The sequence below is a fragment of the Antedon bifida genome, chromosome 10 (assembly GCF_963402885.1).
Source record: "Antedon bifida chromosome 10, ecAntBifi1.1, whole genome shotgun sequence".
Taxonomy (NCBI): domain Eukaryota; kingdom Metazoa; phylum Echinodermata; class Crinoidea; order Comatulida; family Antedonidae; genus Antedon; species Antedon bifida.
The window spans coordinates 6,375,780-6,396,701 of record NC_136235.1 but is presented as its reverse complement, the minus strand read 5'-3'; the positions used below and the strand labels follow the sequence as shown (position 1 = coordinate 6,396,701).

Sequence of the window (20,922 nt, the reverse complement as noted above, 5' to 3'; positions counted from 1 at the left end):
AAATGATTAAAAGATATAGACGGTTAATTGGGTAGGGCTAAAACAATATGTTATATCGATAAAAAAAACAAACATAAATTGAATTTATTCATATAAAATTGAAATGGTCATCAATTCGATAACAATAATATGTTTGAAATAGAATGTTAATCTTTGTTCTTGAATCGTCTTTCTCATTTTTTGTTTTTTTTTATCGGATTTTCTTTTTAATTTAAAATGAATTTTGCTCAAACTTCTTTATTAAAATATTCACTAAACGTAACACCCAATTTACTAAAGGCTACTAGTTGGTAGTAGGCCTACAGTACTTAGCAAACACAAAAGTGCTATTTTTTTACTAAACTATAGAGGGCGATATTTTCTTCAACGTGCTTTTCCGGGTCAAAGGTCTCTTTATGTGGTATGCTGAAAAACTAGTACAGCGACCATGAAGGTGGGAATTATTTCTTATAAAAATAATAATCTAGCCCTATAATTACAAAAATATTAAGCATAAATACTTTAATAATAACAATACTATATTTTAGTTTCATAATTACAGTAAAATTGTTGGTATAACTATGTAGATGACAATGATTGTATTACTAGGCTTAGGCCAGCAGTTGCCTACTATATCTATTCGCCAGCCAGCCTAGGCCTCTAGCCTATTGTAGAAAGCATAGATATATTATTATACTAGGGGGTAGTAAGTAAACAATTTTATTCCACCTGATTAGACCGTATTTTTTCTTTGTGAACTGAATTGACCAAATCAATAATAAAGCCTTATTAGAGCCTGGCCAAAACTAGTTAGTTTAGGGGGCCTAGCTAGCTAGGCCCCCAGTTTAGCTAGACCTAGGCCTATATTTCATAATAATTGTTAATAATATCCACCCAGGCCAGTCCAATTTGTTTAATATTTAATTACTTGTTTATACACCAAACAATAACTGATGTCAATTCCCCCAGTGTGTTTTAAATTGTACCGGCATTGGTTGGAACTTTGGGACCTCAACACATTGGTTGTGTATGTTGACTTGACCACATGTTCTTCAATTGAAAGTCTGAATTGGGCTAAGCAAATGGAAACATTTACCCTAATCTTATATTTGCTTAAACTTGACTTAATAAAATATACTTTTGTTTTTCAGCTGAATGTCAGCTACCCAGCCACTGGCTGTCAGAAGCTCATTGAAGTGGATGACATCAACAAACTAAGACCATTCTTTGACAAGCGTATGGCTCATGAAATGTCATGTGAACATCTTGGTGATGAATGGAAGGTTAGCATGTTGTTTATAGCATCCTTCAAGTTTGTTTTTTCTGCCCCAGCACATTTGTTAGCTATGCCTTCAACAGTATTTCCAAAACACTACAATTCACTGACAACAATATTATAGACTGAACATCATAGCCTACCAAAATGTTAAACCAACATTAAAACCAACAATTGCATGCTTACTTATTCATTTTTAATAGTTTTATTTATTTAACACCCCTAGGCTTTTATAAAAGTGTAGTCCAAGTATAGTCGTGGTATGCAATTTAGCATAAATAAATTGAACGTCTTGCGACATAGCCCACTTAACGAGATTTCTCCAATCAGAGCGAGTATTGGCCAAAGTGTGCATAGACTTTTCGTATCATTTTCTATAATTTTTATCCATGTGGGTATATACACATATTTTATTAACAATGAAATTGACATACAATCTTTAGTTTGCATCTAGCTTAAATTATATTTGTTCATGTGTTTATACTAGTTCATCCACAGTACTATACCCTCAATGTCCATCACTTCTCGTACTAATAGATTTCGCAACAGCTTCTATCCAGCTGCCATTCGGGCACTGAATGGTAGTTGGGAAACCGTACGAGAGTGATGTGACATTATATCATTGTAATTGTGTTTCTTTTTTGTTATTTATATCTGTATTTTGTGTCTCAGAGCAAACACAATTTCTATATTTTGTTTTACTGTATTGCAAATGACAATAAAGGAAACGATGATTTCCACTAATGAATGAATGAATGAAATGACAAACTAATTTAGTGAAATTGGATCCAGAGTCTGGTAAATTTAATAAGGTCTTGGAAACATTTATCAATAGATAATCTGTGGTTTACCATCTGTACTAACCACTTTTTGCCAATGTATTTATAGGGATATGTTGTGAGGATTAGTGGAGGCAATGACAAACAAGGTTTCCCAATGAAGCAGGGTGTATTGACACCAGGCAGAGTACGTCTTTTGCTCAAGAAAGGCCAGTCCTGCTATCGTCCACGCCGAAAGGGAGAGAGGAAACGCAAATCTGTACGTGGATGCATTGTAGATTCCAACTTGTCCGTGCTGAATTTGGTTGTTGTCAAGAAAGGTACATTAGTTTTATTAACGCAACTAGTTGTCATCGTCATTTGATTGGTTAATTTTTTATCCCATGCCTTGCATCATTTTTTTAATTGAAGGTACTATTGCACGGTAGGCTTTTAAGTTTATGCAATAGGATATGCCTGAATATTGCACATCACCACAGGCAAAATACAAGTCTAAAAGTTGTCATGGCCAATTCTTCTACAGTCAATTGATGAAATGACAATGATGATTTTTGGATAAAAATTTTACTCTAGTAATGGACAGAATGTGTTCATTTGTTGGAAGCCTGGCCTATTCAACTTAGCCACATCAATCAATAAACAAGGTGTCTGTCTCCTGTATAGGGATTGGCTGTAAATGTTAAAACATATATTCCCTCTCCTTCATTTCACGGGAAAGTGAATAATGGTTATGAAGAGTGCTATTTGTTGTATGAATATTTCAAACTGGTGAAATGTGATTGTTTTAAATTCTCTTATGTTCAATTATTAGGAGATTCAGAAATTCCTGGACTTACTGATAACACCATTCCCAGACGTCTTGGACCAAAAAGGGCCGGTAAAATCCGAAAGCTTTTTAACTTGTCCCGTGAAGATGATGTGCGCCAGTACGTTGTACGTCGTCCACTTCCACAGAAGGAGGGTAAGTGTTGTTTTTTTAATTAGTTGTTGGACTAAATTGGCCAATAGCATAATGCTTAACATTGTGTTTGCACACTGTTATATTGCTAGGGCTTTTAATTAACCCTATGACAAATAAATATTAATGCATTACATTTTTCATTGACAGGAAGCAAGCGAAAATGCTTCAAGTCTCCCAAAATTCAGAGGCTAATCACGCCACAACGTCTGCAACGCAAGAGACATGAGATCGCAATGAAAAAGCAACGTGTGAAGAAGAACCGAGATGCCGCTGCCGAATACGCTAAGTTGCTTGCTCAACGACAAAAGGAAAAGAGAGATGCCATGTTGAAGCGAAAACGTTCAGCATCTGCCAGAGAATCTCACCGTCAATCACAATCCGATAAATAAATTAGACGTTTTTAAAGGTGGTTTGAAAGATGTAATAAATAGGCGGTATTGAAAACTGAAATGTTGTAGTCGGTCTTTTAGTTTCATGTGTCTTTTACTTACAACACCAGTTCATATACATACCATTCCTTGAAATTGTTTTTATACGAAGAACACCAAAAGTATTTTCACACTCATCGTCTTGCATGTGAAAGCTAGACGCTGCTACAATACACCTGTACGCAAAAGTGATATGTAATGGTGAGAATGATACTAGTATGCATATATTTTTTTACCCATACGAACAAAAAGAAATTGACTAGCCAGCACTTTCATGATGGAGAAAAATTTGTCTATATATCATTTCAACTCATGATTATCGCTAAAAATCTCTGTCTACACTATCAAAAAAGTTTGATGTACCCAAATATGGTAGTGATATGACATCAAAATATTCATACGTTACGAACAAACAAAACACAATGATCCAATTGATAGAATGCTGTTTATTTGCCAAATTAAAAGATAGTAGACACCGTACACATTTTCTTGTATATAGGCCAAATGAACAAAAACATTTAGATTTCAACATGTTGGTAAATATGATTAGTATTTAAAATAAAAAATTACAAGTAAAAGCAATTGGTTTATCCAACAGTAATGAATTTATTATAATATATCAATATGATTTGAAAAAAAAAATACCTAAAATTGGAAAAATGAGGGAAAGGAACGACTAAAATTAATGCGTCTGTACTTGCAAAATCACCTGCTTGAACAGTAATGAATTTATTATGATAATATATCAATATGATTTGAAAAAAAAAATACCTAAAATTGGAAAAATGAGGGAAAGGAACGTCTAAAATTAATGCGTCTGTACTTGCAAAATCACCTGCTTGAGGCATTTCAGGCAAAATTGTATAAGCTCTTTGAGTAACCTTCTTTTTTGTAACAAAAAAAATGAAATGTTAACAGAATTACTGTTACTATACTAATACTATATATATATTTTTTGTTTATATACTTTTAGGAATTTCTTCTCCAAAGTGATGCAGCAATTTTATTATTAAATCTTTCTAAACTCAAAATTGTTATGGGATGAACATTTGGGTGCACTTTTTTAATTCAATTTATTAGTAGTTTTAGACTAAATTCAATAGAGAGGCTTAGTACAAATATAAATAAAGTTTGGTGCATTATTTAAGAATGTTATCAGGAACAACCTTTGGCTCAGATCATGGGGCAAGGAGGGGGAAGATGGGATGGGATGGTAACCCTAACTTTTCAATTGCAAACCCATAAAATTCAACTTCGTACTGTCAGAAAGTGAAAGATACATACGCAAGATAAGATATACTGCTATAAATGACTATAGAGATAATTGCACCAATATTCACAATTTGTTTACTTTGTTTAAAATGACTAAAACATTACCACGACCATACAAAATCTTAATGACATAAACATAACTGAAATAATATGCACAAATTAAACATCTACTGCTGTATGCAATAATGTCACATCTAATTTTACTAAAACCAGTTTACAATTTGTAAAAAAATAATTAACATAAATTATCTAACCAAATATCTAACAAAAATTAAAAGCTATTTCTTGAACGAACATGCTCTTGGCTCACTCTAGTTTTGTTTGCCCATTTCAGATTTAACTGTAGTATGGTGTATGCAGTAACATTTAGGAATTTCATAGTTTGGTTTGCCATTCTAATCTACATGCACAAATACAATACTGAATGAATTAACTATATTTATAAAGCTCTGTCTACACTATCAAACGTTATGCAAAAAAAATGTGTTGTGCCCATATATGGACATGATGACGATGTCATATCACTACCATATTTGGGCACATCACTACCACATTTTGGCACATCACAAACTAGTTTGATAGTATAGACAGAGCTAATTAATTTACTTTATGGTAAATAATCAATTAATCTCCACAGTTAGGGAGTGCAATACATAAATTGGTTTTAATCGAAGTCAAATAATTGATGCTAATTGGCAAGTTGTACTCTTAAGCTCTATCTACACTATCAAACTTTATGTGACAACAAAATGTGATGCGCCCAAATATGGACAGGATACCATAACCTTATTTGGGTATATCACTACCATATTTGGCCACATCCCACTTTTTTTGTCAAAATAGTTTGATAGTGTAGACAGAGCTTTACATTACCAGACATACCACCAAATTACTTTGAAGCACTACAACTTGCCCAAATACACTGTCCAAATTAGCATCAGTTAAATACAGTAGGTACACATAAAATGAGGTCATCATACAAGTACTGTATTTTGTTTTATGTGTATTTTCTATTCATTAAACATGTGTGTTACTAGACCTAGCGGTAAACTCATCAAAACATTACTGCAGCCTTAGCTGTGCGTTTAGATGGTAAAGTTAAATCAACATGGGTTTTCAGATCACATGTTACACATACCGATTTTGGTGATGTACCATGCATAAAGTATAGGTCCTTACTGCAAACCATAGGGTTGTGTTTTAAATTTGCATCATATTTTTTAAATTAGTATTTTCTATGTTTTATAGCTGTTTGAAATTTATATTGGTGCATCATTTGTGCTGCCATTATAAAATTGAATCAATGAGACTTAACACACAATATGTTGGATAAGTCTCTAATTCAATTGAATTAATTTACAAACAAACAATATAATAAGTGATAGCTACAGTATAATATAATGGTTTTACCAATATAATCCTGATTTTTAAAATGGTTATGGTTACGAGAAAATAGATAATGCCTATTTGAGTGTGCCTTATTTGAATGGGTATGTTGCTCAAGAGGACATAAATTCCATTACATCTATGCATGTCTGACCTCACCAGAGATTGTACACATCATACACAGATCTGAAAGAAGCTCTGAAGTTGTTGACACAGTTTATATAGAGTGGCAAAAGAGCTGTTGTTGAGAAATTAAATTGGGTAATGGGGCGAAAACAGATTTTATTTACCCCATTATCACCCATATAATCATGTTAGAATTTAAGAATCTATTTTTAAAATAGCTACATTCCTTTCGAGGTTTTAATCTTATTTAAATTGCCTTCAGAGAGAAACTCCCTTTGTAGACATCCGTATTTAACTTTGTTGTACTTATAACCAAGTGCTTTCCAATGCTTTGCACTCATTACGCTTTGTTCTTTTTTAAGCAACTCAATAACGTGCAAGCACACGACACTTCTCTTCATCTACGTCGTCTGTTGGTTGACAAGCCGCTTCTTCCGCTTCGTCATCTTGTGTTCGGTTTACTTTAGTAGTCATTCAGCCGGCGTTTGGGCGCGACAGCCTTTCCGGCAAGACCAACATCGCTAGAATGGTGAATAATTGGTGATGCCTGGTCCATAGTTTCGATCTCCTTGATAGGTTGAGTCTTGAGACAGCGCCGCATCTATCTGAGACTTGAATTCTTCTCCCAAGTAACTATCCTGATGAAAACAAATAGAAAACCATAAACATATTAATTTATTTGTATAGAGCCATTCCGATAGACCAGCATTCATGTCATTGCAGCCAATTAAGGCACTATTTGGCATGTCAACAACAGTGGCTGTGTATGGACTAGTACATCAGGCTAACATTCTTACTCATCTTGAAAGATGTATTAGTTTTTAGTACAATAACAAATATATTGTGTACACTGGACAGTTTATAGTCCTTATTCAAGAAGGCTCGTTTTACCACCAGAACAATGGAGCGAGTGAACTGCAAAGCATTGCCAATATTGAGGCCAATTTACACAAATGAGTGGTAACGGTAACCGCATTCTTGTCCCATGTAGAAATTGTATCTATTCTGAGCAGGCTTTCGCTCAACCGTCCACTCCGCCTTTTATGTAAATGGTCATAAGAAAGATTCAATATTTTTGCTTCCGCTTACCATTACCGCAATTAAATTGGCCTTTATGTTATATCACAAACCTTACTTTCTAAAATAGGTTAATTACAAATGCTCAAACCATAAACTGTAGGCAGTTACTTACCTGGGATAGTTCAGGTTGAGATAAACCTGGCTGTGACAGACCAGGTTGAGAGAGCCCAGGCTGGGAGAAACCAGGCTGACTCAAAGGCTGGCTCATTGACATGTTGCCCTGGGTCAAGGGTCCTTGAGAGAATGACTGGGAGTGATCCTGATAGATAAAATGCACATCAAAATAAAAATACACAAATACATAAATACTTGATAAATGCAAAACTGATGATCACATCATGAATTTGTGTTTTTCATTCAAAGATCTTAAAATGTAATTATTCTTTAAAAAAGCCAAACCAAGATTTTAAATGCTTCTATCCTCAATAAATGTCATGAATATATTTTATGTATGTTCAATAAAAATTTCAAATTTATTTTTTTTCGTATCACATACAGCTTTTGGTGCCGTACAATACATTTTTTATTTATATTTGAAATTATTTCTAAAAACAATGTAAACCATGGTTCCTTTAAATAAAATTTATCTGTGTCTTCTAGTTTCTAGTGCGTCTAAATTGAGATTCACCCCATACCATAGTACTGTTTTTTCCCCCAGTAATTTGCATTTAAATAATTAAAAGATAAGCATCACTGTAACAAGCAAACCTGACTTGCCTGGCTCTGAATGGACAAGCTAAACTGGGACACTGGTTGAGAATTTCCTTGACTTGCTTGGCTTTGCTGGTTGCGATTCTTACGTCGCATTTGCCCGTTCTTGTTCCTTGCTTGTCCGTGTGCCGGGGGTGGGTTGTTATAGTAGTGAGCAGGAGGATGGTGCATAAACATGCCTACCGGAATTGGTATATTCATGTTAGCAGCTTGGGCAGTCTCAGCACCAATGAATCCCATGCGATCATGAAAGTTGTTGGGAACTCTTGGGCCTAGAGTTTAAATTTGAAATAATGTTAATATTTTGTTTGAACTTGTCTTATACAAAGCATATATCTTTTCAGAACTACATGCATGTTGTACCGCAAACACTTTATCATGCAAATAGTCATATATTACAAAAAACTTGTTTCAAAAACAAAATCTCTTTGATCAACATTGAATAATCTAGACAAGTAACACAATTTACCATTAAGGCCTCCAGATCGATCATAAACACTGCCAGGAATCAGGGCTTCACGGGCATCAAACATTGCTGTACTCATGAATCGGCCACCCTAGAAAAAAGCAAGTAAATATCAATTAAAATACAAACTGAACTTACTAATGTACATTTAATATAAATGTTAACCCTCCAATAAAACATAATGCTTAAAAACTTTGTTCCTTTTTAAAATTACTAACTTGCACACTATAACAATTCTTTCAGTATTTATTTATTTATTTAAAAAGTCGACCAAAGTAAAGCTCTGTCTACACTATCAAACTTTATGTGACAATAAGGATTCGATGTGCCGATATGGACATGATGATGTCATATCACTACCATATTTGGACACATCACACTTTTTTTGTCAAACTAGTTTGATAGTGTAGACAGAGCTTTTAGCATTTGCAAAATTATACAACTTCCATCATGAAAACTTATTCTCGATGGAAATCTAATTTCCATCACAACTGAAATCAAAAGAGCATCTTGTTGCTTTTCCATATTTTCAAGTAAAATTGACTCACTGGATTGGCAGGGTTCACCAGCTTACGTGGCTTGCTAAACTGCATGTGGCTCTCCTTGAGGTTGTTAAGAGGTCCCTCAACCAGAACCTTCTGGTCCTTGTAGTGGTTAAGTAAATGGTTCCACAGAGGGTGTCGAGACAAAACTTTAGGATTACCTACGATAATTACACCATACCTGCAACACAGAAACACATTCAAGGTCAACATTTAGGTTTACTAAATGTTAGTGTTAATGCAAATATCCTTGTTTTTATATTATACAGTAACAATATTACTTAAAAAACTAAATGTAAAACTAACTATAATCATTAACAAATTAATTTGTTTCAAATGTTAATACTCCTTTATTACATATAATACTTTTGGGTTGAGGTAGTTGCCTCTAATTTATTTTCAATATTGTATATACACTATTATTATTATTGCAAGTTGTATTATATTTTTTAATGGTAAAAATAATTTATAGCAAAGATAGAAATGCATTTGTTGTATTTAAAAACAAGTCATCTCTAGTCAATATTTTGTATAAACATTATTATTATTTAAATGTAACTTACTTCCCACGAGTCAAAGCAACGTTTAAACGCCTTGGGTCATTTAAAAATCCAATGCCTTGATGTTCATTTGAACGTACACACGACAGAATAATGAAATCCTTCTCGCGTCCTTGAAATGCATCTACGCTAGCTACTTCAATTTCCTGATACAGTTTACTATTCAGCGGTCCACTATACTGCATGAAAGTAGTCACGTATGCCCTTTGACCCTCGTATGGGGTAACGATACCAATCTGTTCCGGCTTAACACCTGCACGTAAGAACTTTGTTGTGATCTTCTCAACGTTAGATGCTTCAGTCCTTTAAAATACCAAGACATAAACTATATTTATTTGATTCTGTACTATTCTTTGTACAGTACTATTCTATGTACCATACTATGTACTATACTATGTACTATACTATGTACTATACTATGTACTATACTAAGTACTATTATATGTACTATTCCATGTACTATTCTATGTACCATACTACGTACTATACTATGTACTATACTAAGTACTATACTAAGTACTATTCCATGTACTATACTATGTACTATACTATGTACAAAAACTTGTATTATGTAAACTACAAACTATGTTATGAAAGCGATTCTAAAGTTCTTATTTATTGCTATAGCAGCAGAAATGATGCAATTACCTGTTTAAGTATGATGTTCCAGAACTGGAGATTTCCTCCTGGCCGGTGGTGGCCTGAAAGAACATTGGTTTATCTGGTTGAGGCCAAGGAAACTCTATACCTCTAGTCACTCTCTCGCCTAAAATACAAAATAATTAATTAACCCTGTTAACACTGAAGTATTGAGATATATCTAAGATGTATGGATAAATGGCCTTTGATGACACAATGTAGCATAGCAATGTGTACTGTTCTGTGTAATATAGAGTATTTTCACTTGTTTAGACAAACAACACCTATCAATAGAATAAGTACTTGCCTTTGGCTAAACAGAAAGTTACAGAATTTTATTTGTAAAGAATATTGTGTAACATGTAATTCAAATGAAACGTAATAACTAAAAACATACTAGCTGTCACACCATTCTGTAGAGACCCTTCATAGAAGATGTTTGAGGGAAACTTGCTGAGCTCTGGGTGCATGCGATATTGAACTTGCAGTCTAATGGGTCGGATACCCAACACTACAAGACGTTCAAACAGTGATTGAGAGAGGCCAGCATTCGCAGCTTTCTTGCACATCACCACAGGACCCAACTGGCAGTGATCACCAACAAGGATTAGCTGGAAAAAGTAATCATTTAAACTCAAGATTCTATTTATTTTTTAAGGGATAGTGTATAATGTTCTTGCTATTGCATTGATACATATGCATGGGATATCAAAATGACCAGAATTGTAAAGAGGTTTAAACTACATTTGGAGTAGGCATCTTTCATAATAAGTAACTTTCTATGTTTGACCGTGGATTGAAAGAAAAATGTCAGATCAGTCACAGAAACAGGAATGAATTATTGATACGTTTGTATTACCTTCACAAGGCTCTCACCTTCCTAGCCCCTAATACCTATACCATAACTTCATACACCCTTTTATCAGTTAATAGCTAGGCCCTAGGTTTCAGAGTACACACTTACCTGTCTGCAGCCTAGTACAGCTGGGATGATGCATTCTGGCTCAGTAGCTTGTGTGCTTTCATCAATCAATACAGTCCTGAACCGCATGCGGGCTAGACGAGGATCACCAGCGCCTACAGCTGTACAGCATATCACATCAGCATTCTAAAAAAATAACAATGTCAATAAGTTTCAATCTATTATAACACAACAATTAGTACATATGGGTTTATTTATTTTCAGTCACGGCGGGAAACTAGACACTAACATAATGGATTAAAGATATATGAAACAATATTAAAATATTTAAAATTGGTAATGTTTAAATATAAAATATTTGAGCAGTGAAGCATAATAATTTATAAAAATAGAAAAAAATGGCACTGTGGTAATATAGTGTATCAAATCATGGTTTCTACCACAGTACAAGGATGTTTTTTTATCATGTCCAAAACATCACCATTACCTAAGCTTTATATAAGTCTTAGTTTAAAAAGCATGAGTTTGTTTCCCATACTTTAATTTTCTAGCCATGAGCCTGCTGTTATTGTTTTGAAATAATATTTAATAATAGACTCTTATGTACACACCTGAAGCAGTTCTCGTTCTGAGTTGCGTTTCAGCGTTCTATAACGCTTCTCATCCTGGCTTGATAATTCACCAGTCTCGTCTTTCAGCAGTTGAAGTTTTGCAAGCTCTGGTAAAGCGGCCATCTTGCGAATCTTTAACAAAAAGTAGAAATGAATAAGGATGTAAAAGTAAAATCAATTGAAATAAAAATATTATTATAGATAAAGAGTTATGATCAAAACATAATGAATATAAAGGCGGTTTAAATATAGAATTTTATTAAATTATTGTTTACATGATATTGTTTAGAAAGCTTGTCTTCTATTATTAAAATGGCAAATAACTGCTACAAAAAAAGAAGCTTTGGCATTCTGTTACTAATTCTATATTTATAAAATATTTAAAAATGTCGTTACTATCCTCACACTGTTTAAACAAATCATAAAATTAAAAGGACATCTTTAAAATCTCAGTCTTATTACCAAGAAAAGCTTTATATTATTACACTTCAGTGAACATGACATGACCTTACCTGGTTATGCAATGCCAGGAAAGCAACAGGTGAATCAATTGCTTCTCTGCTCTTTGCGCAAAGACGGACGACCTTTAACCCTGTTTTGTGAATCTTCTCTGTAAGTTGGTCCACAGCAATATTACTTGGAGCACACACTAGCACTTGACTATAAGAGTAAGAAAGATCAACTTGTAAAGCTCTGTCTACACTATCAAACTTACTATTTTGACAAATAAAGTGTGATGTGCCCAAATATGGTAGTGATATGACATCATCATGTCCATATATGGGCACATCTAATTTTGTTTGTCACATAAAGTTTGATAGTGTAGACAGAGTTTAAAGTAATAGTGAAACAGGATTATATTAACATTTTAATTTATGAAGCACTCGGAAACTGAGATACAGTAACTACAACAGAGGATGCACTATTCAATATTTTGGCCTTATATACAGATAAAGATTTTAATGTCATGTAAATGTGATGTCATCAATAAATACATTTTCTTGTTTATCAATAAGCATGGTCTACACTTCATTATATAAAAAAAAAATCAGGGTAACTTAAAAATTAAGGACGTTATTGTTCCAAGAAGGAAATATACATTTTGCCAAGTAAAGTGCATTCTACAGTAGAATGGTGTTAACACAAGGATTTTTTTATCATATTGAATTCATAAAGATCAGCAACATTCAATGCATCACACAGACTTTATCTAAGTTTTAAGCGGATACACTCTATGTAAACTTATTTGTATTATTTATCTATTTGTATTGCACTACCCTTATTTGTACATTTCACAATGTTTCAATGTTATGTTCATGATAATAATGTAAACATACCCTTGTGCTTGACGGGCCAGATGATAAACAATAGTAGCAGTTGTTACAGTCTTCCCTGTTCCAGGTGGACCCTGAAAAATAATCACAATCACCACAATTGTAAAGTAAAATGCGTACGAGGACAAACACAATAAATGCAAAAAATGCGTCTCTTTGGCATTCACTTTTACTATCTTTTTTTTCCATGGACATCTTTAACATTGTTTTTCACAACTGTGCTTTATAAATCTAAAACCATATAATGGGAAACTGAGAAAGCACAGTTTATACTGTGTCTGTGACAAAAGGATTCCAGTACAAAAGAAAGTAGATTTCATGTTATTTACCTGAATAAGACTAAGTGGCCTAGCAAGCACAGTTTTTACAGCATACACCTGTGAGTGGTTAAGTTCAGGCAGTCCAGGGGCTGAGAACCGCTTGGGAAGGTTTACTTTAAAAGTCATTTCCTCCACCTCATGGCCTAGCAAACGATGGTACAAGTAACTAGACACAGCGGTCTCATCCATAGCCAACATCTTCAAAGCATTCTGCATCCTGTGGTTTAAGATTAATGTATTATTAGTTTTCGCCCTAGAACGCAACATGCATAAACAAACAATGTACAGTATAACAACATATTTCTATTTATAGTGGAATTCATTGACTGCCATGATCTACAATTTATCAAGCATGTTTATATAATTTTACTGTATTTTAATTTATCACTTGTTGATATTAATTGTGTTGTATTTCATATCTAGGGGGAACATTATTTGATTATACCTGTTACTATATTACACCCAAACAAATAAATGCCTCTCTTTCTGGGGCGTTTATTTCAATACAGTGACATTATAAATTCTAAATAGATACATGGTTTTTAAAATTAAAAAACAATACCTGTCAAAAGAGGTAGACTTCCAGACAAAGTCAACCACATATGGAGTGGTGATGTCATGCGGAGCACCAGCGTTGCTCTTCAACTCTATACCAACCTCTTCATTAAAGTCTGAGACCAGATAAGGATTTGAACTATACAATTAGATCACCAACACACACTGTAGGAATTCAGATCAGACTTTACTCAAAAGAAACATTGTACTGTATTAGAATACATTAAACATAATGGGGCTAGTGTGTGTGTTGGACGTTGGATTACTGATCATGAGTTTGAATCAAACTCTTGTCGCAATCACTTGTATCCTTAGGCAAGACACTTTATTTATGTTTGCCTCTCTCCACCCAGGTGTATAAATGAGTACCAGGTTAGGTCAAGACACATCTTTGTGCTGATTACTAGCTGCATTATGGAAGTATGTTTTATATAAAAAAAATGGCCAGGGTAATAATGTGAAGCGCTTAGAAGGATTGTGCAATAAGCACTATATAAGAATATTATTATAATTAATGGTTTGTATATGAGAGATCCAAATTTTAATTCTAATGCTTCATATACTGTCAGACACCCAATCTCAGTATAGCTTTGTTATGACCTATAAAGGGATAAACACGCTTTTGTAGACTCTCACAGGATACATATAAAAATATATGGAATGGAAAATATAAATGCCAAGTACTTTTGACAAAAAATCAAATTGATAGTTTAATAATAGACAATTAAAAGGATACTATCGGGGATTGAGATAACATGGCCAACACCTGCCCACTGATCTCTTTTATCTCCTACATAACGCAATCTCAGCTCATCTCCATGCATCAGTTTGACATCTAAAAAAATAGTTTAGGGTTAATCATAAGAAGATTTTTTTTTCCCATTTTTTTTTCTTATAATAAAAGACACATTTTTACTTAGTTTTCCTCTACGGAAGAGAGTATTAAAAATATATTTGTTTTTAGTAGTAACAAAACCTAAAAGCGCTAAAAACATGACGAAACAAGCTAGTCATAATTTAATATTATAGTAGGATTTCAACATGTACCACAATAGAAGAATGTTACTATTGTGTTGCATGTGAAACCTGATATGCTATGTCTACATGAATGAACTCAGTTGATACCAGGAAGTAAGATCAATTGTTATGAAGTTAAAGGTCATCAGATAACAAAGGATATTCAGTAAAATGAGGGTATTTATTTGTATTTATTGCATGTTATAGTTCTGTTTACCATACCTTCAATTTTACTAAAATTAAAGTATGCTTGTCGTTTCTTGTTAAGACCAATGTCCCAGCGAACCACAATATTCTCCTGAGTCTGAGCTTCTTTTAACTTCTTGTCGTAATCAGCTTCCATTTTAACCAATGGACCAAACACATTCTGGTACATGTATGCATCTTCATATCTAAAATAAATAATGAAATACCGGAATGGTGTCCGACGGGCTTTAGTTTTTTACCAACAGTACAGTAGAAGTACCGGGATGGTGTCCGGCGGGGGATAGTTTCACCATGTAGTTGAAGTTCTATTTATTTGCTGTTAGCCGAAACCATTCAAATTCATTTCAATGTAAATGTTTTTTATATGTTTACAAATGACAATAAATTAACATGACTATTTAATTGCTCTGTATTTTAAACAATTAATTTCACTTTTTACTAATTTCTATTTATTTTTTTACAATTGTGTATTTTGCAACTTTTCTCTATATTCTAATTGGGTATTAAAGATTTTGCAATAACAAATTTGAACAATCGTTTGATTAACTTGTAATTTTCCCATGCTTGTATTTTTTTTACTAAGCTTCTTTATGTTTGTTAACTCATGCGATTAAACACGTTCCGTCGATTAGAAATAAATAAGGAAATAAAATTACAGACACAAAGCCCAAAAGTTGTGAAATGGAACCTATGATTAGGTTTAGTAATTACCTGAGCATAACAGCAGCAGGTTCTTCATCTACCCCAGGCTTCTCAAGGTCCTCAAGCACAGCTTCTGGGCTGTCCTTCCATAGCTCTTCTAGGCGGTTAATCTGTTGGGCTGATACCTGCCTGGCCCGAAGCTGCTCATCGTCAGATGGAATCTTCACTAGCCAGGCTAGGAAACAACGATCTTGAATCAACGGCTGCCATTGGGAAGGGTCCCTGTAAAAAAACAAAGACTCTTGATAATTAGTAAATTAATCAAATTAAAATTACTTTCAAATTAGGATATTTTATGGATTATTTTGTAAAGCGCTTAGAAACATTAAAGTCTCAATATAAGACTACCATTACTGTATGGTAGTATTATTAACATAATTATCCCTTCCTCTTTTTATAGAAAATATGTGTATACAATATGAATTACACAGAATCATACAGCCAGAATGTCTAATGGTCAGTTGGCAAAAATCATTATTAATAAACCTGTCTCCATGGCTAATGGTAAAAATACTAGTGTTAAATATAATACCTATACTACAATACGTTTTCAAACTGATTCGGTTCACATTTAGGACTATACTATGAACTCAGCTTTATTGACTTTGTAGACTGTATTCTGTATTTTTTGACATTACCATATTTTTGGTAACATTTTTAATTATGTCATCAATTTATTTTTATTTTATTTATTTCATTTCCCAACCAACAGTGAACTCATGGTTCACCACTTACAAGAGGGAACACAGACAAACACGTACACATACAATAAAAAATATTAAACTAAACTACTAACAATGTTGCGAAACTTACGGAGATTATTACTAAAGATATCTAACTCAGGGTTTCTTAAAGTAAAAGAATTATAAGTTTGACTTAATCTACTAAACCATTTTTTAAAACATTTACTCTACAAACAGGAATATGAAAAGTAGGATTTATTAAATTAATTTCCATAAAGTTTAATTCAAACTGATTAGGATGTATTTAAAAAAAGCTTAGAAAGTTAATGGTGGTAGGTGGCAATTAGATCACATGATAATTCTGGGAGCAAGGTCATAAAAAGGATGGAAGACCTTGAAATATACACACCCCTCATGTAGGATGTAATGCATTCTGACTGACACACATGCATCAATGAATGATGTACACAATGCCTTCAAATTGACACAGTTACACCCAATGTATGATAATGCTTTTAAACAGACACACCCACAAATCAGGAAGTCAATGGTAGGTGCTAGAGTGAGCAAGGTCATACAGAGGGTTTTTAATATGGAAAATATGGAAACTAGTCCCTATGCAATGCATGATGGTGTACATAAAAAGAAAGAAGGGTGGGGGAGGAGGTTAAACAGAAATAAGTTTCACTTTTTTAAGTTGGAATATATTTTTGCTTGGCAATAAAAGGGTACTGTAAAGCTCTGTCTACATAATCAAACTAGTTTGACAAAGAAAGTGTGATGTGCCCAAATATGGTAGTGATGTGCCCAAATATGGTAGTGATATGACATGACCATGTCCATATGTGGGCACATCACATTTTGTTGTCACATAAAGTTTTATAGTGTAGACAATGCTTTAGTAATGAACATTTATTTTTAAAAGCTCTTGTCTTAATATAAGGAGGGACATGTTCTCCAGGAGAGTTATTCTCTTATGGAATGCTCTACCTATGGATGTAGTTTCATTTGCTACGGTGAACTCGTTCAAAGCAAAACTTAACGTCGCATGGTCCAACCACCCGCTGAAGTTTTCATTGAATATGATTTTATCGTTAAGAGGGGCTTTTAAGCACTGAGTGCTTCGCCTCGATCCCGTAGACGAAAGTGTACGGGAAACAAGTAAACATTGATGCATGATGAATTCAAATCTTACCAGTTCATATCCTTCAAATTGCTCTGAGTCGCACAAGGATTACGGCAGAGCAACACGACAACTGAATCGGCTTTAGCTGGAATAAAACCCAGAAGAAAAACATTGCGACAGCCACAGTTGTAACACTCAAGCACGGTCTCTCCCAGGGGACTGTCACGATGCAGGGTAACTTCCTTACATTTAGCACGTACAAGATGGTTCACAATGTGACTAAGGATAAACAAGTATTATACATTTTTTTAGACTAAAGATAAAAATTTCCAATTTGTATTTAACATAGTAAATTACATATAAAAGTACTGTATGTCAGTAACATTAATAAAACAGTTGTACTTATTGATAAATGTACAGTACTGTAGCTTTGGGTAGGATGACTGTCAAAATAAAAAGCATGGATGGTGTTGAACCAGAAAGTATGAATTCAATCAGTCTTTGCTTGTAAGCTTAACAAAACTAATTCCCTCATGTGCCCTCTAGAAATACAAATTTCAACCAATCAGAAGACTGCAAAGGTCAGAATTTTAATTGTTTACATTTAAAATGTATGCATATAATTTATATGCAAGTAACAGCATGCTATCAACTGCTTAAACATAATTGCAAAGTCTAAACTATATAATTAACCAAACTTACTATACACTAGAGTACCAGCATTAATAAAAACAAGAGATAAGGATCTGTAAGTAGGCAAATTAGTTTCAAGATAGAATTTTATCTCTTACCTTCCAGAAGTGTTTCCTCTTCCATTGCAGAACCATTTTTTAGACTTGTTACACATGACAACAGATGCAGGGTCATGAATTCCACAATAGCTAAGATTAGAGATATCATTTGTTATATTTTATACTATTATAAATATGGCACTTCATGAATCAATTTATAGTTTTTCTAGTTGTTTAGTAAAATACTATCAAGCTGCCTGTGGATAAAAGTATCAATTATTCTATTATTTGGTCATAAAAAACCAAATCATATTTTACTGAATTATAAAAAACTATAAAACCTTCGAGTTCAATTGATACCCAATGTGTATCATATGGATGCGTAAAATAGGAAAGATGAGTAATACAAACATCCACTCTATAATATAGATATTTTTTAAATTAATAATAATTGTATAGTAATTGTGTAGTACATACAGTAATGTGTATTTGCTTTTGGTTAACTTAAAAAATTAATTTCTAAATTTAGAAGGTGTTCATACAAAAATAATGCAGTACACTGTACACACTACAGTATCTCCAAAAAGAGTTTAAATACAGTTAGTAGAGTGGAGTTGTGAATTGATGGTTATGATGCTTGGCTACCAATCCAAGGCTCCTGGGTTCAAGTCCTGTTAGTGTCAGGATTTGTTCTAATGACAATTTATAACTCTCACTCCCAAAGACTTGTAATAAGACTTTGTTTATGTAGGGCATCTTGTGTATATGTTTTGTGATCAGGATTGCCACCTTTAAGAAGGATTTGCTTATGGTTATCCTTTGCATAATTATATAAAAACAAAACAGCCCTTCAAAAATGTTGTCATCATATCTTTTTAATGTTTCCCTGAATAGGTTCTGTGGGTTACAAACAATGTGTGTTGAAAGCATGACTTACCAGCATGCATGTGTCGGCAACTCCTTGGAGAAGAAAGCCTCGTCCTCCTCATCTTCAAATGTGAGTTCCTTCACACCTTGACCAACCACTGTCACTCCATTCTCAATAAATCCATTTTGCAATGGTCTCTCAGGTTGGTCAGCCTAGAAATTCAGGAATTTAGTTTTAGATTAATTTTAAAACAACTACTGTCTAAACTACAGGCTGAAGGTTTTTTAACAAATTAAAACATTATCAAAACAATATGATTGCACAAAAACAAATGCCAAAATTAAATACCGCTACTAATTAATTAAACCTGTTAAATTTAACATACAGCATTGCAATATAAATAAAACTGTAACGTTTTTAAGCCTGTTCTCCAGTTGATGTTAAGCTAGTTTCAAAATTGTTAAAGAATTAATAATGATGATGATCACAAGCAGGAATCATTCAGTTTTCTTGGCTTGGGTGCTTTTTCTGTAAAATCGTTGAATCTGGTTAACTCAATGCAACTCCACATTGAGTGAAAAACAGGCCTTAGAATATGGCAATGTAAAGCCTGGTTTCCATAAAATCGCTACACGACAAAGCGTAGCGATTCTATGGAAACGCTAGAATTTATCGGGGATCTAGTACGCGAGCGCTAAATATTCTTTGGTATGCGTATACGATTCATCACCGACAAAATCGGCAAAGTTGAACATGGTTGAACATTGCCGATTTGACTGCGATGATCGGGGAGCCTTCCCGATTGCGTCGGCGACATCTGCGCGTGTAGCGGTTTTAATGGAAACGCTGTAGCGACGGTGTAGCGATTTTATGGAAACCAGGCTTTAAGAATAGAAAGATAATAATAAATATTTTTGAAAATAAATAATATAAGTGTCATGTCTGTGGAGTGTGGTGTTACTTTACTGTGTTAGCATGTGCATGGAGTGTCATGGATTGCGAGTGAGGAAAGGTATTCTACTACTAAAAATATCTACTGTACAGACACACAGAACTCAGGGCCAAAAACTTTCTAACAACAATCATACATCATCATGATCATATAGGCCAGGCCTACATGATCATACACGTACGTACACACACTTTTCTTTACTTTCTTTAATTGTCTTTTTATAGTTTTAACTTAAATCAGATAAATATTTTAAAAATTGGTCAAATTAATATCTTGAAACCTGTTAATCAAACGTTTCCTACCTGACTCTGGCTCTGACTGGTATCTAGCTGAGACGCCTGACTCTGTTGAGTTTGGGTTTGTGAAGGTAAGGTGAAGTCTGTAAAGTCGTATTCTGAGCCTTGAGTATCAGCCCCCATCAGCTCGCCTTCATCAGGGTCCAGGAAAGTCAAAGTTTGAGCGGTTGTTGGTCCATAAGTATCCTCACTCATTTTCAACGTTTCCTATCTCACAATATTCTCTAATGCATTAGAAATCGAATGTGAATACAAATTTTAAGTTATATTGCAGGCAAGTGGTTATAAATAATGTTAAATTCTAAGCCTAAAAATACCTAGCACTCACTCTCAAAATCCCTCTGCGTGCAAATGACACGACACGGCGCAAGACTCAAAAGCGTGACGAACAGC

The 20,922-nt window shown here is 33.8% G+C and overlaps 2 protein-coding genes across 3 annotated transcripts; one reads left to right on the top strand and one right to left on the bottom strand.

Moving 5' to 3' along the window:
- The first annotated feature begins 361 nt into the window (after window positions 1-361).
- Window positions 362-3,445, top strand: LOC144854367 (small ribosomal subunit protein eS6-like). The gene is made up of 5 exons (XM_078712316.1): window positions 362-433; window positions 1,131-1,262; window positions 2,144-2,354; window positions 2,846-2,995; window positions 3,143-3,445. The coding sequence occupies exons 1-5, from the start codon at window positions 428-430 to the stop codon at window positions 3,382-3,384; spliced, it is 741 nt and encodes a 246-aa protein (XP_078568442.1). The 5' UTR covers window positions 362-427; the 3' UTR covers window positions 3,385-3,445.
- Window positions 3,446-4,005: 560 nt separating this feature from the next.
- LOC144854758 (regulator of nonsense transcripts 1-like) lies at window positions 4,006-20,908 on the bottom strand. Of its 2 annotated transcripts, XM_078712721.1 has the most exons (22): window positions 20,858-20,908; window positions 20,536-20,753; window positions 19,351-19,493; window positions 18,474-18,563; window positions 17,752-17,961; window positions 15,883-16,095; window positions 15,187-15,356; window positions 14,684-14,782; window positions 13,955-14,063; window positions 13,402-13,609; window positions 13,076-13,146; window positions 12,251-12,398; window positions 11,739-11,870; window positions 11,170-11,313; window positions 10,603-10,816; window positions 10,215-10,332; window positions 9,570-9,869; window positions 9,013-9,187; window positions 8,468-8,555; window positions 8,005-8,270; window positions 7,400-7,546; window positions 4,006-6,845 (listed from the first exon to the last, which is right to left on the bottom strand). In XM_078712721.1, the coding sequence occupies exons 2-22, from the start codon at window positions 20,722-20,724 to the stop codon at window positions 6,729-6,731; spliced, it is 3,351 nt and encodes a 1,116-aa protein (XP_078568847.1). In that variant the 5' UTR covers window positions 20,725-20,753; window positions 20,858-20,908; the 3' UTR covers window positions 4,006-6,728. The 2 variants fall into 2 exon arrangements, with proteins under 2 accessions (XP_078568847.1, XP_078568846.1); XM_078712720.1 differs by having other exon boundaries at window positions 20,536-20,883.
- Between the last annotated feature and the right edge of the window lie 14 nt (window positions 20,909-20,922).

What these genes read in the sequence shown, in the direction of transcription:
- LOC144854367 (XM_078712316.1), top strand. An exon ending in TTTGGTTGTTGTCAAGAAAG is followed by an intron (nt 2,355 to 2,845) that starts GTACATTAGTTT and finishes TTCAATTATTAG; the next exon opens with GAGATTCAGAAATTCCTGGA. An exon ending in TCCACTTCCACAGAAGGAGG is followed by an intron (nt 2,996 to 3,142) that starts GTAAGTGTTGTT and finishes TTTCATTGACAG; the next exon opens with GAAGCAAGCGAAAATGCTTC.
- LOC144854758 (XM_078712721.1), bottom strand. Translation starts at nt 20,724, where the DNA reads ATGAGTGAGGATACTTATGGACCAACAACCGCTCAAACTTTGACTTTC. An exon ending in CCTGCTGCTGTTATGCTCAG is followed by an intron (nt 15,357 to 15,882) that starts GTAATTACTAAA and finishes TATTTATTTTAG; the next exon opens with ATATGAAGATGCATACATGT. An exon ending in ACAGAATGGTGTGACAGCTA is followed by an intron (nt 10,333 to 10,602) that starts GTATGTTTTTAG and finishes TTTGTATTTTAG; the next exon opens with GCGAGAGAGTGACTAGAGGT.